This window comes from Pyrgilauda ruficollis, unplaced genomic scaffold, assembly GCF_017590135.1.
Source record: "Pyrgilauda ruficollis isolate IOZ18807 unplaced genomic scaffold, ASM1759013v1 scaffold245, whole genome shotgun sequence".
NCBI lineage: Eukaryota > Metazoa > Chordata > Aves > Passeriformes > Passeridae > Pyrgilauda > Pyrgilauda ruficollis.
Window position 1 is genome coordinate 208,264 of NW_024523767.1, and position 11,461 is coordinate 219,724.

Genomic DNA, 11,461 nt, shown 5'->3' on the forward strand with positions numbered 1-11,461 from the left:
AGCAGCACAGCCCGGGTCCCAGCAGCGCTCTTTTTTCCCACCAAAACGGGGGGTGGTGGTGCCAATGCAGTGTTGGCACCCTGCTTTTTTTGGGATAAATGTGCTGCTGGCTAGGGTTGGATCATTGTTTATCCACTGCCACTGGAGCTGCTTCCCAGGGATTTGGGATCATATTCCCTTAGGACAGGAGCTTCTCATGGCTGCATTGGGTTCCTAAAAAACCAGCGTGACATCCCCCCCACCATGGTTTTTATTTGGAAGGGGGCTGTGTCTTCCTGGGTGATGCCAACCCTTGGGCAGAATTTTGTGGGGAGAAATCCATGCTGGACTGAGAATTTTGGAGGCAGCAGCGCCTTTTGCTCCATGGGATCAATCATTTACCTGCCTCCGACCTTCGCTTCATTCCCTACCCTGGGATGGGGGCACGGGGCTGGGGGGAATCGGGGGGTCACCAGAGTGGGGTGTCCCGCAGCATCCCTCTCCCTCTGGATGCATCCCACCATCCCGGCTCCACTTGGCCCCTTTCTCCGCCGCGTGGGTCCCCGTGCAGGGCTGGGAAGGCGGCCCAGCGCCTCCAGGAGAAGGAGGAGGAGGAGGAGGGGTGGGGAGAGGCCATGCCGGATCTTTGCCAGATGTGGGAAAGGAGAGAAGGGGGGACGCCTTCCCCGCTGCTTCCCAAACCTAGGGGGGACCCCGTTCCCCGACGCGCAGCCAGGGCAGGAATGGCCGGGATGCCACCACTCGCCCCAGTTGAACGGGACAACCTTGGGGTGACCCCAGGCCCCCCGTGTGGGTTTGGGGGGGGTGGGTGGGTGCCGCTGGTGACCCCCCCCGCTCTCGCCCCCCTCCAATCCCGCATTGTTCCCGGCTCGGCGGGAGGAGGAGGAGCAGGGCCAAGGGCCAGCGGGAAGGCAGGCGGGAAGGCGGGCGCCGGGACGTGCTGGAGCCGCCTGTCATGTTGGTGGAGCTGCTCTTCCAGGCTGCCTGTGTGTCCCTGTTCCTCTCCAGCGGCCAGGGCAGGGTGTATCCCGCGAGGAAGAAGCCGGCCAGCTTTGCCGTGGAGAGGTAGCTGGATTCCCCTTTTCCTTCTCCCTCTTCCAGCTACACCTGGGATGGGCAGCCTGCCGAGCCCCGGCTGTCCCTGCCTCCCGCTGCAGGAGGGCTTGGCCGGAGGGGTCCCAGCCGGAGGGGCTGGCACCCCACAATTCCCTCCCTCTTCCCGGGTCCAGGGGAGCATGACACTGCTCCCCTCATCCCTGTCTTGCTCCCTGTATCCCTGTCCAGCCGGGGGGCGCTTCTCCCGTCACCACGTGCTGGGATGTTCAGGATGGGTGGGAAGTGGTTGTCCCCTCTCTGTCCCACCTTATCCTACCTTCCTCTGATCCGTGCCATGCTCTGCTTCCTGGTACCCGGGCACATCCTGACCGTTGTGGGTGTCCTTCTGTCCTCACATTCCTGGGACCTTTGCTCCATGCAGGGGGCTCAGGACAGGGTGGCCTCAGGCTCTGGTGTCCCACAGGCGCCGCGTGGGGCCCCACGTCTGCCTCCCAGGCTCCGGCAGCGGATGTTGTCCTGGCTGGATGCTGTCTCCGGGCAGCGGGAAGTGCACCCTGCGTGAGTACAGGGGTCTGGGGGGCTCGTGGGGGTCCTGTTCCCATTCCCAGAGCTCCTGTTCCCTTTCCCACAGCGCTCTGCTCCTTCGGCTGCGGTGGTGGTTCCTGCATTGCTCCCAACCTTTGCATGTGCCCAGATGGAGAGCAGGGAATCACCTGTCCAGGTACTGAGAGAAGCGGCTATGCCGGGTGCCTTTCCCTCTCCACACCATGAATCCCAAGGGATGGAGATGGCCACGAACCCATGGGCACCGTGCCCAACCCTATTCCCTCTCCATGCCACAAATCCCAGCAGATGGAGGTGACCGTGGCTCCTTGTCACTCTCTCCCTGGCACTGTCCCCATCCCTGGGGGATCCATGGAGTGGCATGGGAAGCGGGTGGTCCTGGGGTGGCATGGGTACCCCGTGGATGCCACGTCCATGTTCCAGAGCCACCGGGGACTTGCGGAGAGTACGGCTGTGACCTGTCCTGTAACCACGGCGGCTGCCAGGAGGTCGCCCGCGTGTGTCCCATTGGATTCTCCATGGCCGAGACAGCCAACGGCGTCCGCTGTACCGGTGAGTGGGAGTGGTATATCCTGATGGGAGTGGGCATCCCCGTGGGGCCCACACCCCAAATCTGACCGTTCCCTGTGTCCCCCTAGACATCGATGAGTGCCAGAGCGCAGCCTGCGAGGGGACGTGCGTGAACACGGAGGGCGGCTTCGCCTGCGAGTGCGGAGCCGGCCGGGAGCTCTCTGCTGACCGCCGCAGCTGCCGGGGTGCGTGGGGTCCCAGGGGGGCGGCTGGGGCTCCCGAGGGATCCTGACCCTCATCCCAACCCCCAGACACAGATGAATGCCAGGCCACACCGTGCCAGCACCGCTGCGAGAACAGCGTGGGCAGCTACCGCTGCTCCTGCCGGCCCGGATACCACCTCCATGGGAATCGGCATTCCTGCGTGGGTGAGCACCGGGATGGGGCTCTTCCCATCACTCCCGGGGGATGGAGGTGGCCCTGAGCCCCTGAGCATTGTGCCACACCCCCTTCCCTCTCCATGAATCCCAAGCAATGGAGGTGGTCACTGAGCCCCTGCATGTATGCTTAACCCTTATCCCTCTCCATGCCATGAATCCCAAGGGATGCAGGTGGCCATGAGCCTGTGGGCACTGTGCCAGACCCCTTCCCTCATTATGCCACAAATCCCAAGGGTGTCCATCAGCCCATGACCACAGGGCTGCCACCTCATCCTCATGCCTGTGTGGGTCATGCTGAGGGCCCATCCAGGTGCTCCTGGCTCTTTCCTGGGCCACATCCCAGGGTGCAGCACCTCCTGCCACATTCCCTTATCCCACAGATGTAGATGAGTGCCGGCGGCCTGGCACGCGCCGCTCCTGCCAGCACAGCTGCCACAACATTCCTGGCAGCTTCCGCTGCTCCTGCCGCCCTGGATACCGGCTCAGCGCGGACAGGGTGTCCTGCGAAGGTATCCGTGTCCTTCTCCTGGCTGGAGGAGCAGAGTGGGATGCTCCCATCTCACTGCCAGCCCCAAGTGATGTCTCTGCCTTCCTGATTTCCTTCCTAGGGTACCCCAAATCTATCCTGGCCCCGTCGCCCATCCTGCAATCCCTGCAGCATCCACCCACCCTTGTCCTGCTCCCTCCTGGCTCCCACCTGCTCCCAAGAGGCTCCCCCTCTCCCCACCTCCCTGTGGCAGCTCCTGGTACCCAATTTCCTCCCTCCTCCCCATCCCTGTTCCCTGAGCCATCCCCACGTGCCATGGGAGCCCCCAGCACCTCCATCCCACCATCCCATCATTGTTGGCACCGGGGAATCTCTCGGGAGCCCAGCAGTCGCTGGACAGAGCCAGGCTGCCAGAGCTGCACCTGTCAGGTGAGCATCCCATCCTCCCACTCCTTCCCATGGCACCATCCCGACCTGGCATGAGCCACCACGTGTCCTGGCAGGGGGGACGAGTCCTCTGTGACACCGTGAGCTGCTCCGTTCCCTGCTCCCATCCGCTTCCTGCTCCGGCTGGGGGTTGCTGCCCCACCTGCACAGGTGAGTCCTGACCCCCTGATCCCCCCAATTCCTAGGATGGCCCCCCTTGAATTCCCAGGGGGACGCCCCTGACCCCCATGGCTTGCAGGGTGCCTGCACGAGGGGGTGGCCAGGGCCGAGGGCGATGTCTTCTCCCCATCCGATGGGAATTGCACCATCTGCGTCTGCTTGGTGAGCTGGATTGGGATGGGAGAATCCCCCCTCATCCCTGGGAACCTCCCAGCACTGGAGACCCTTATCCCTGGGGACCCTGATCCTGCATCCTGGCTCAACCATGGATTGGGATGCTCTGGAGCTGATGACACCCTCTCCTCATCCTTCCATGGGGAATCAGGGTCCTCTTTCCCAACCCATGTTCCCCTCCACAGGCCGGGAATGTCTCCTGCCTCTCCCCGGAATGTCCCCCAGGAACCTGCCCCAGCCCCTCTCTGGCTGACTGCTGCTCCTGCAATCCAGGTGATCCCAGGACCCCTAGTTTGGGGGAGTGAGTACCCCCGGGCTGGGCTGGGGGTTAGGGAAGAGCCGTGCTTGGCTCTCCAGCGCCGCTCCTTCCCCTTTTCCCAGAAAAGTGCAATTTCCGGGGACGCACATATGCGCACGGAGCCCGGTTCAGCCTGGATGGGGACGACTGCACCACCTGTGTCTGCCAGGTGGGTCCTGGATGTCCCCAGGGATGAGGATTCCCAGGGATACTCCAGTGCTTCCCAGCACCTGCTGGGGGCATCCGAGCTTCGCTCGGGGTTGGTGGTAGGGACAGCAGGTGACCCATTCCCGTGTTCCCAGGGAGGAGAGGTGGAATGTTCCTTCACTCCCTGCCCCATGCTGGATTGTCCCCAGCACCAGCGGCAGCTGGGTCCCGGGCAGTGCTGCTCCACCTGCCGGGACCCTCCAGCCCCTGCCGGTGAGTCGGGATGAGTGACACACCTGGGAATGGGCAGGGAGGGACAGGGAGAGGGATGAGGGGGAAAAGCTGGGGGAGACGGGAATGGCATGGCATGGGAAGAACAGCTGGGATAGAGGATGTGGGGGACACTTGGGGATGGGGAGAGTGGGATGTTGGGACATTTGGGGATGGGATGTGGGGAAGGGTAGAGTGGGATGAGGGGGGGACAGCTGGAGACAGGGAGGGTGGGATGTGGTGGACACAGGTGGGATGTGGGGATACTTGATGATCAGAAGGGTGAGAGATGGGGAATATCTAGGAGCAGGAAGGGTGGAATATAGGGAACGCCTGGGGACAGGAAGGGTAGGTTTTACAGGACAGCTGGGAACAGGGATCCTACCCAGGTTGCTTCCTGGATGACAATGGCGTGGAGTTTCCCGTTGGACAGATCTGGTCTCCGGGCGATCCCTGTGAGTTATGCATCTGCCAGGTGAATGAGAACCTGCTCTGCTTCATTCCCTCTTCCCTATCCTTGCCCCAGCGCACGGCTCCTGCTCCATTCCCGCTCTCAGGATGCCCGTGGCCTGTCAGGCCCCAAATCCCCCAAATCCGGCGGGTTTGGGAATCCCGAGGTGTCTGTCAGGGTGTTCCCGCCTGCAGGCAGACGGCTCCGTGAGCTGCCAGCGCACGGATTGTGTGGAGACGTGTCCTTATCCCATCCGCATTCCCGGGCAGTGCTGCCCCGACTGCTCCGCAGGTGAGGGCGCGCCCGGAATTCCGGGATTCTGAGCCGCCCGGGGACCGCCTGAGCCCCTCTCCCCGCAGGCTGCACCTACATGGGGAGGATCTTTTCCAACAACGAGACCTTCCCGTCGGCGCTGGATCCCTGCCTGAGCTGCATCTGCCTGGTGAGGGCTGGGCCGGGCATTCCCAGAGGATTTGCGGCTCCCGCCCCGTGGGCTGAAGCCCGGTTTTTGGCTCCGTTGCAGGGAAAAGCTCCGGGGGCGCTCCGGGGTTCCTAACGCCCGGCCCTCGGGGGTCTCTCCCGTCTCTCGCAGCTGGGCTCGGTGGCCTGCTCGCCTCTGGAATGTGCCATCGTGTGCTCCTACCCCTTCCACCCCGAGGGTCGGTGCTGCCCCGTCTGTGAGGGTACGAGCTCGGGCGGGTTCCCAAAATCCCCCTGAACCCCCCAAAATCTCCCTGAGCCCCCCAAAACCCCCTCTGGACCTTGGTCCCTGCAGACTGCAACTACCAGGGCAGGAAGGTGGAGAACGGCCAGAGCTTCATTCCCGAGGGACAGCCCTGTACCCGCTGCACCTGCCAGGTGAGACCTCCCGCCCTTTCCCATGGGATTCCCGTGTCCATGGTGCCTGTGCCAGTGTCATTCGATCCCAGCAAGGGCTGGGCTGGCTGATCCCTGTTTTTCCAGCTTGGAGAGGTGAGCTGTGAGGAGAGGCCGTGCCCCCGCTCCTGCTCTGAGCCCCACACACTGCCCGTGGGCTGCTGCCCATCCTGCCCAGGTAATGGGATCCCCGGATCCATCCCCAGGCACTCGGATGTGCGCCCTCTGGACTGGGGGTCCTGGGAAAGAGGTGGGTGCTGACCAAAATCCTCCCTCTGTCAGCCACAGACATCCGGCTCCTGCTGCAGGGCAGTGACCTGTCCCCATCCTCATCCCCATCCTCATCCTCATCCCAGTCCCCATCCTCACCCCCATTTTCATCCCAGTCCCCAGTCCCTGAAGATTCACCCCCTGGCACCCCTCAACACCGCCGCTACCGCCTGGCCCAGCTCCTGCTTCCCACCACACTCCCCCTTGGCTCCTCTCCAGGGATTTGGGGTGCTGGGAAGCCCCCTCTGACCACTCCAAGTCCCTCTGGATACCCCTTGGCACCCACTGTGCCCCCTGACCCCCTCTGTGAGGCCACAGCCCCCCCTGATCCCACGGGCAGCCCTGAGGTTCAGGAATCCCCCAGGAACGAGGATCCCTCTGCGGTGCCATCGGACAGCCCCAGGTTCCAGGTGCCAGGTGTACCTGGAATGCCGTGAGGAGGAGAAGGAGGATGAAGGAAAGGAGGAAAAGGGGGTCTGCAGGACCAGCAGGCCTGGCCCTGGGGAGGGAGCAGCTGTCCCCCTGCCACCAATAAAGTCACTCTGGTATTTATTCCCTGTCCCCTTATCCCTGCACCACCAGCACGTGGTGCCCTGGGGCTTGTCCTCTGGGAATTTTGGGATGAGTGGCTTTCCAGGATGATGAGGGCAGTGCTGGAGGTGTTCAGCCCCCTCACCCTGGGTGGGGTTTGGGGACAGGAGGGACATGTTGTGCCCCAGGTCCCCCAGGCTGGGAGCTCCTTAGGGATGAGCAGAGCCACATCCAGGCTCCCATCCTTGGGGCATAGGGACATCCTTGGCTGGTGCAGCTGAGGGTGGCACCAGGGACACACCATATTCCCAGGGATGTGTTGGCCTTTCTCAGAGAGACACGGCACAGGGGCGCTTCTCCACACCTTTATTGTCCTCGGTGGTGGCAGGAGTGCCAGGAAAGGGACAAGCCCTGCCAGCCACCGAGTTGGGGACACCTGGGATTCCCATCCCAGCTCAGGGCAGCCGGGACAGCCCCACCTTGTTGTTGGCCCTGTCGAAGATGACGTAATACTCCCGGATAAAGACATCCCCCAGGATCCAGAGCTCGCCCTCCTCCGTGGGCACATCCATGCCTTGCAATCCCAGGGTGCAGTACCCATTACTCTGCTCCAGGGACATGGAAGGGAGTGGTCACCAGCTGTTGGATCCCTCCCACTATCCCCACAAACCCATTCCCAGTGGGATGCTCACCCTTAACACATAGGCTCTGGGCGGCACTGGGAATTCTTTGCCATTGATATGGAAGATGAGGCTGGGAAGGTTTCTGATGGACTCACAGCTGATCTGGGGAGGACACAGCAGGTTAGTGGCCATTCCAGCTGGGATCAGATGTCCTAGGGAGCATCCTGAGGCCTCACCTCACCACTGGAGCTGGCACCAAGGCGCCTCATGAGGGTCCGGAAGGCCCGGATAGGAACAGCCAACAGAGTGGTTCCTGTATCCACAATGGCCTGGCATCCCGAGGAACAGGCCACCGGAGTCCCGCTGACGGAGACACTGGAAAGAAGGATGCAGAGTGAGCCTGGACTCTCCAAAACACCAGCTGGGGGGCAGGGAATACTGGGAATACCCCTCCATGGAGATCTGCCAGTAGGTTTCAGCAGAGAGTGGGATCCAGGAGATGCCTTTGGTGGTGTAGTAGGGATCAATGGCACCAAAGAGGACAAAGCTCCCACCTTCACTGTCCCTGGAAAGGGAGATCCATCTGGGGTAGTTCCCAGCCCACCAACACCTCCATTCCCATTGGAAAATGGGGCCAGTGTGAGGGAAAAGGGAGAAATCCTCAGCAGCTTTGGCTGGGATTTACCTGCTCAGGTAGACAGAGAAAAGACGCCTATCCACGAGGTTTTCCATCATCATGTTGTCGAAGACAGGAGTGGCTCCAGAGGAGGCAATGCTTGGGAATGCCAATCCCAGGATGCCGTCAAAGGGGGTGTAGTAGAAGAAATCCCCTGGCTCCGTCTCAGCCAGCCCAAAAATCTGGTTGCGGACGTTGATGCCAGCAACCTGGGAGAAAGGAGACAGGTTTGCATTGGGCACGATCCCATGGGATCCCATGGGATGGGGGGGCTGGAGCGCCTGGCCGTACGTTGACGGTGTCGTATCCCAGGACTCCGGTCATGCTTCCCGTGCCGTAGGCGATGAACAGGGTGTCATTGGTGCTGAGGAACGTGGAGGATTCCGCGGGATTGAAGCGGTTGTGGTTCCCTGTGGGGGTGGGAAGGACAGGGATTGCCTGGGATTTGTCCCTTGGGAAAGACTGGGCAGAGCCATGCAGGACTCCCAAAGGACACATTCCAGACTCATTCCAGACACCTACTGCAGGCTGGGCTGGAGCAGAAGACTGAGGGAACCCAGAGGTTGGAGGAACCGGTGTCGAAGACCACGGTGAATTCCTGAGGTGGGGTCCCAATGGAGATGGTGCCAAAGTACTCATCCTGTTGGAATGGGATTGGGAAGGGGTTAAGGGGATGGGGAAAGGAGAATGGATAAGGGGCTAATTGAATAAGTTACAGGGATGGGGAAGGGACTAGTGGAATGGATAACAGGCCAATGGGATGGGGAAGGAGCCAGTGTCCCCCTGTGCTCCCTGATCCCAGTTCCCAATCCCAGCCCCTCACATCCATGTAGTTCTCCAAGGGCTCCACGGCAATGCCCGGGAAATACTTGGCAGCCAGGTTGTAGGGATGCTGCTCCAGGTAACTCTCCAGCAATCCCTGCTCCTGCAGCCTCTGCCGCAGCGACTTCATCTTCCTCAGGGGCACCCTGTGGACAGGGACCGGGATGCATCACTGGGATGTGCCATTGGGATCACCCCGCATCCCACATCCCTGTTTTGGGCTCACCTGGTCTGGAAGCCCTGGGCCAGGCCCACCAGGGCGAGGAGCAGGAGCAGCTTCATGGTGGGAGCTCACGGAAAATGTGCCTCCGATCCCGGCCCCGCTCCTTATATCCTGGCTCCGGTGTTTGGCCGGAGGCCCCGATAAGAAAGGCAAACTGCTCCTGGGATGGTTATCAAAACGTCCTTAAGGAAGGGGGGTAGGAATGTCAAGCTGGGGGATCCCCGTATTCCTGGGGGGATTCAGGCCACAGGTATGTTGGGATGGGCGGGAAGCACTCCGGGTTATTCTGCGGGAGCCGGTGGGAATGCAGGGTTGTTTGTACCCTGAACCCTCTAATTCCTTGCTGGAGGGTTTGAGCCAGACACTTCCAGGAATGGGGCAGCCACAGCTTCCTGGGAATTTCATTCCCAGGAATGACTCACCACACTTGCAAGGAAGAATTTCTTCCCAATATCCCACCTAAACCTGTCCTCTGCTACTAGGAAGCCGGTCCCCCTTGTCCTGTCACTCCAGGTCCTTTTACAAAGTCCCTCTGCAGCTCTCCTGGAGCTCCTTAAAGTGCTGGAAGAGGCTCCAAGGTCTCTCCAGGTCCTTCTCCTTCTCCTCTTGCCAAGGCTCCATGAAGGATTTTCAGGCTGCCAGGTCCAGATTTTCCATGCTGGGAATCAGCCAAGGCTTTCTCCTTTCCAGTCCCCTACAACACATCCCATCCTCCTTTTTTTTTCCCCTCAGGGATAATCCGGTGCTCCGTCCCTTTTCTCCCAACATCCAGGTTCTTCTTCATTTCACTCCCCCAGTTCAACCTAGCATCATACCTTCAGATTCTTCTATCATTCTGAGCCGGGATGGGGCTGAATCCAAGGGAGGAATGCCAGCTCCAGCCTTAGGGAGCCTTTGATCTCCTCCAGGACAAGGTGACCGTTCCAGGAGCCATGGATCCAGCACGTGGTGACGTGACCAAAGCCAAGTTGCCCAATCCCGCTCCTGTGACCTTCATCCAGAGGTATCCAGAGCTTGGCTTTCCCCCAGCTCGTCCCAGTATTCCCCCAGTTCAGGGACTTTGGATGTGGGAATGGAGTGACAGGAGAAGGCTCCAAACTGGAAAACAGGATATTGGGAAGAACCTCTTGCCTGTGAGGCTGGTGAGGCCCTGGAATAGATTTCCCAGAGAAGCTGTTGCTGCCCCATCCCTGTAAGTGTCCAAAGCCAGGCTGGAGAAACCAACCTGGAACGTGTTCCTGTAAATTTTTGAGTTACCAAGATTTCCTCCTTTTTTGGCCAAAATAGTAGAGAAAACAAAAATATGAAGTTTTCTCAGAGCTATTTATCCATTGAATTACCACAACTGCCATCCTTGGGGATCAGGATTCCTGTTTTCTCAATGGAAAAAACCCCACATTTGCCCAATTATGGCAAGTTCTAGGACAAGCTTATTGAGCTGCTGGTAAATCCCAGCAAAGCAGAACAATGGATCCAACAGGGATGGATTTTTGGATGGATGATATCCACAGAAGGAAGAAGCTGTGGAATTCAGGACTGGGAAAAAAAATGGGAATTGAAATTTAGCACTAATTAAATCCAGAACAAAATCTGGGAGGATGGAAAAATAACCCCTTTTAGGGCATGAAATGGCTTCCTGGGAGAGAAATCCTGGATTTTCCCAACCTTGGTGGGGAAATGGAGGGCATGAGATGCTGGATCCTGGAATAATCCATCCCGGCGCTGGGAGCCCTGTGGATGGGAGCAGGTGGCCTCCCTGCCACAGCTTTCCTTGGCACCAGAGGGCACCACAGCATGCAGAGATCCCAAAAACCCCCAGCTGGAAAAATGGATCTGGAAGCTTTCCCTCCTGGCTGTTGCAGCCGGGGCTGGGTGAGGATTCCCAGGCAATAAAACCCTCCCAGAATTTAGGCTTTTACCGGGAAAATTCCGATTTTTTAAATGTCATTTTGATGTGGAAACACCCCTTGGGATGAATTTAACTTCCATGGGAATCACCCTCTGGATCAAACAGGGATTTTCAGGCTTTTGGGACATCAAAACTCGTTCTGACAAAACTTCCTTAATTTTATCTCTGCAGCCTCCCAAAAAATTCCCCTTATGGAGATAGAGCTTTTCTTGGAAGTGGATTCATGAAGTCAACTTTTCCAGGCCCTGTTCCCAGTTTTTCTTGTCCCTTCCCTAAAGGCTTTTATCACACGGGTGCTTTATCGGAGCTGTCAGATGAAAGGAGGGAAATCTGACGCTCCTGAGGTGTCAAATTTCCCAGATTGGATTCAAAATATTTAATTAACTTATCAAGGAAGCCCAGGGATGTTGGCTGATCCTTGTGGGAATGGAATTTTGCAGAACAGGACCTCGGGGTGCTCAGGTCACCTTTTCCTACCTGCTGTGGGTGATTTTGGCTGGGATTAAGACGTCATCCAAGGGAAAAAAA

At 59.4% G+C, this 11,461-nt stretch overlaps 2 protein-coding genes across 2 annotated transcripts; one reads left to right on the forward strand and one right to left on the reverse strand.

The window, feature by feature from the left end:
- The first annotated feature begins 955 nt into the window (after nt 1-955).
- On the forward strand, nt 956-6,586 carry VWCE (von Willebrand factor C and EGF domains). Its single transcript, XM_041470389.1, has 20 exons — nt 956-1,065; nt 1,520-1,614; nt 1,688-1,777; nt 2,044-2,172; nt 2,259-2,375; nt 2,442-2,558; nt 2,951-3,079; nt 3,179-3,486; nt 3,561-3,654; nt 3,743-3,825; nt 4,023-4,110; nt 4,219-4,304; nt 4,438-4,555; nt 4,942-5,027; nt 5,198-5,294; nt 5,363-5,445; nt 5,596-5,686; nt 5,779-5,861; nt 5,967-6,057; nt 6,162-6,586. The coding sequence occupies exons 1-20, from the start codon at nt 956-958 to the stop codon at nt 6,584-6,586; spliced, it is 2,520 nt and encodes an 839-aa protein (XP_041326323.1).
- A 452-nt stretch (nt 6,587-7,038) lies between these two features.
- On the reverse strand, nt 7,039-9,945 carry LOC121355166 (pepsin A-like). Its single transcript, XM_041470388.1, has 10 exons — nt 9,840-9,945; nt 9,028-9,184; nt 8,803-8,947; nt 8,502-8,619; nt 8,271-8,389; nt 7,989-8,188; nt 7,752-7,868; nt 7,540-7,678; nt 7,373-7,465; nt 7,039-7,285 (listed from the first exon to the last, which is right to left on the reverse strand). Exons 2-10 carry the CDS (start codon nt 9,081-9,083, stop codon nt 7,136-7,138), a joined length of 1,137 nt encoding a protein of 378 aa, XP_041326322.1. The 5' UTR covers nt 9,084-9,184; nt 9,840-9,945; the 3' UTR covers nt 7,039-7,135.
- Nucleotides 9,946-11,461: the final 1,516 nt, after the last annotated feature.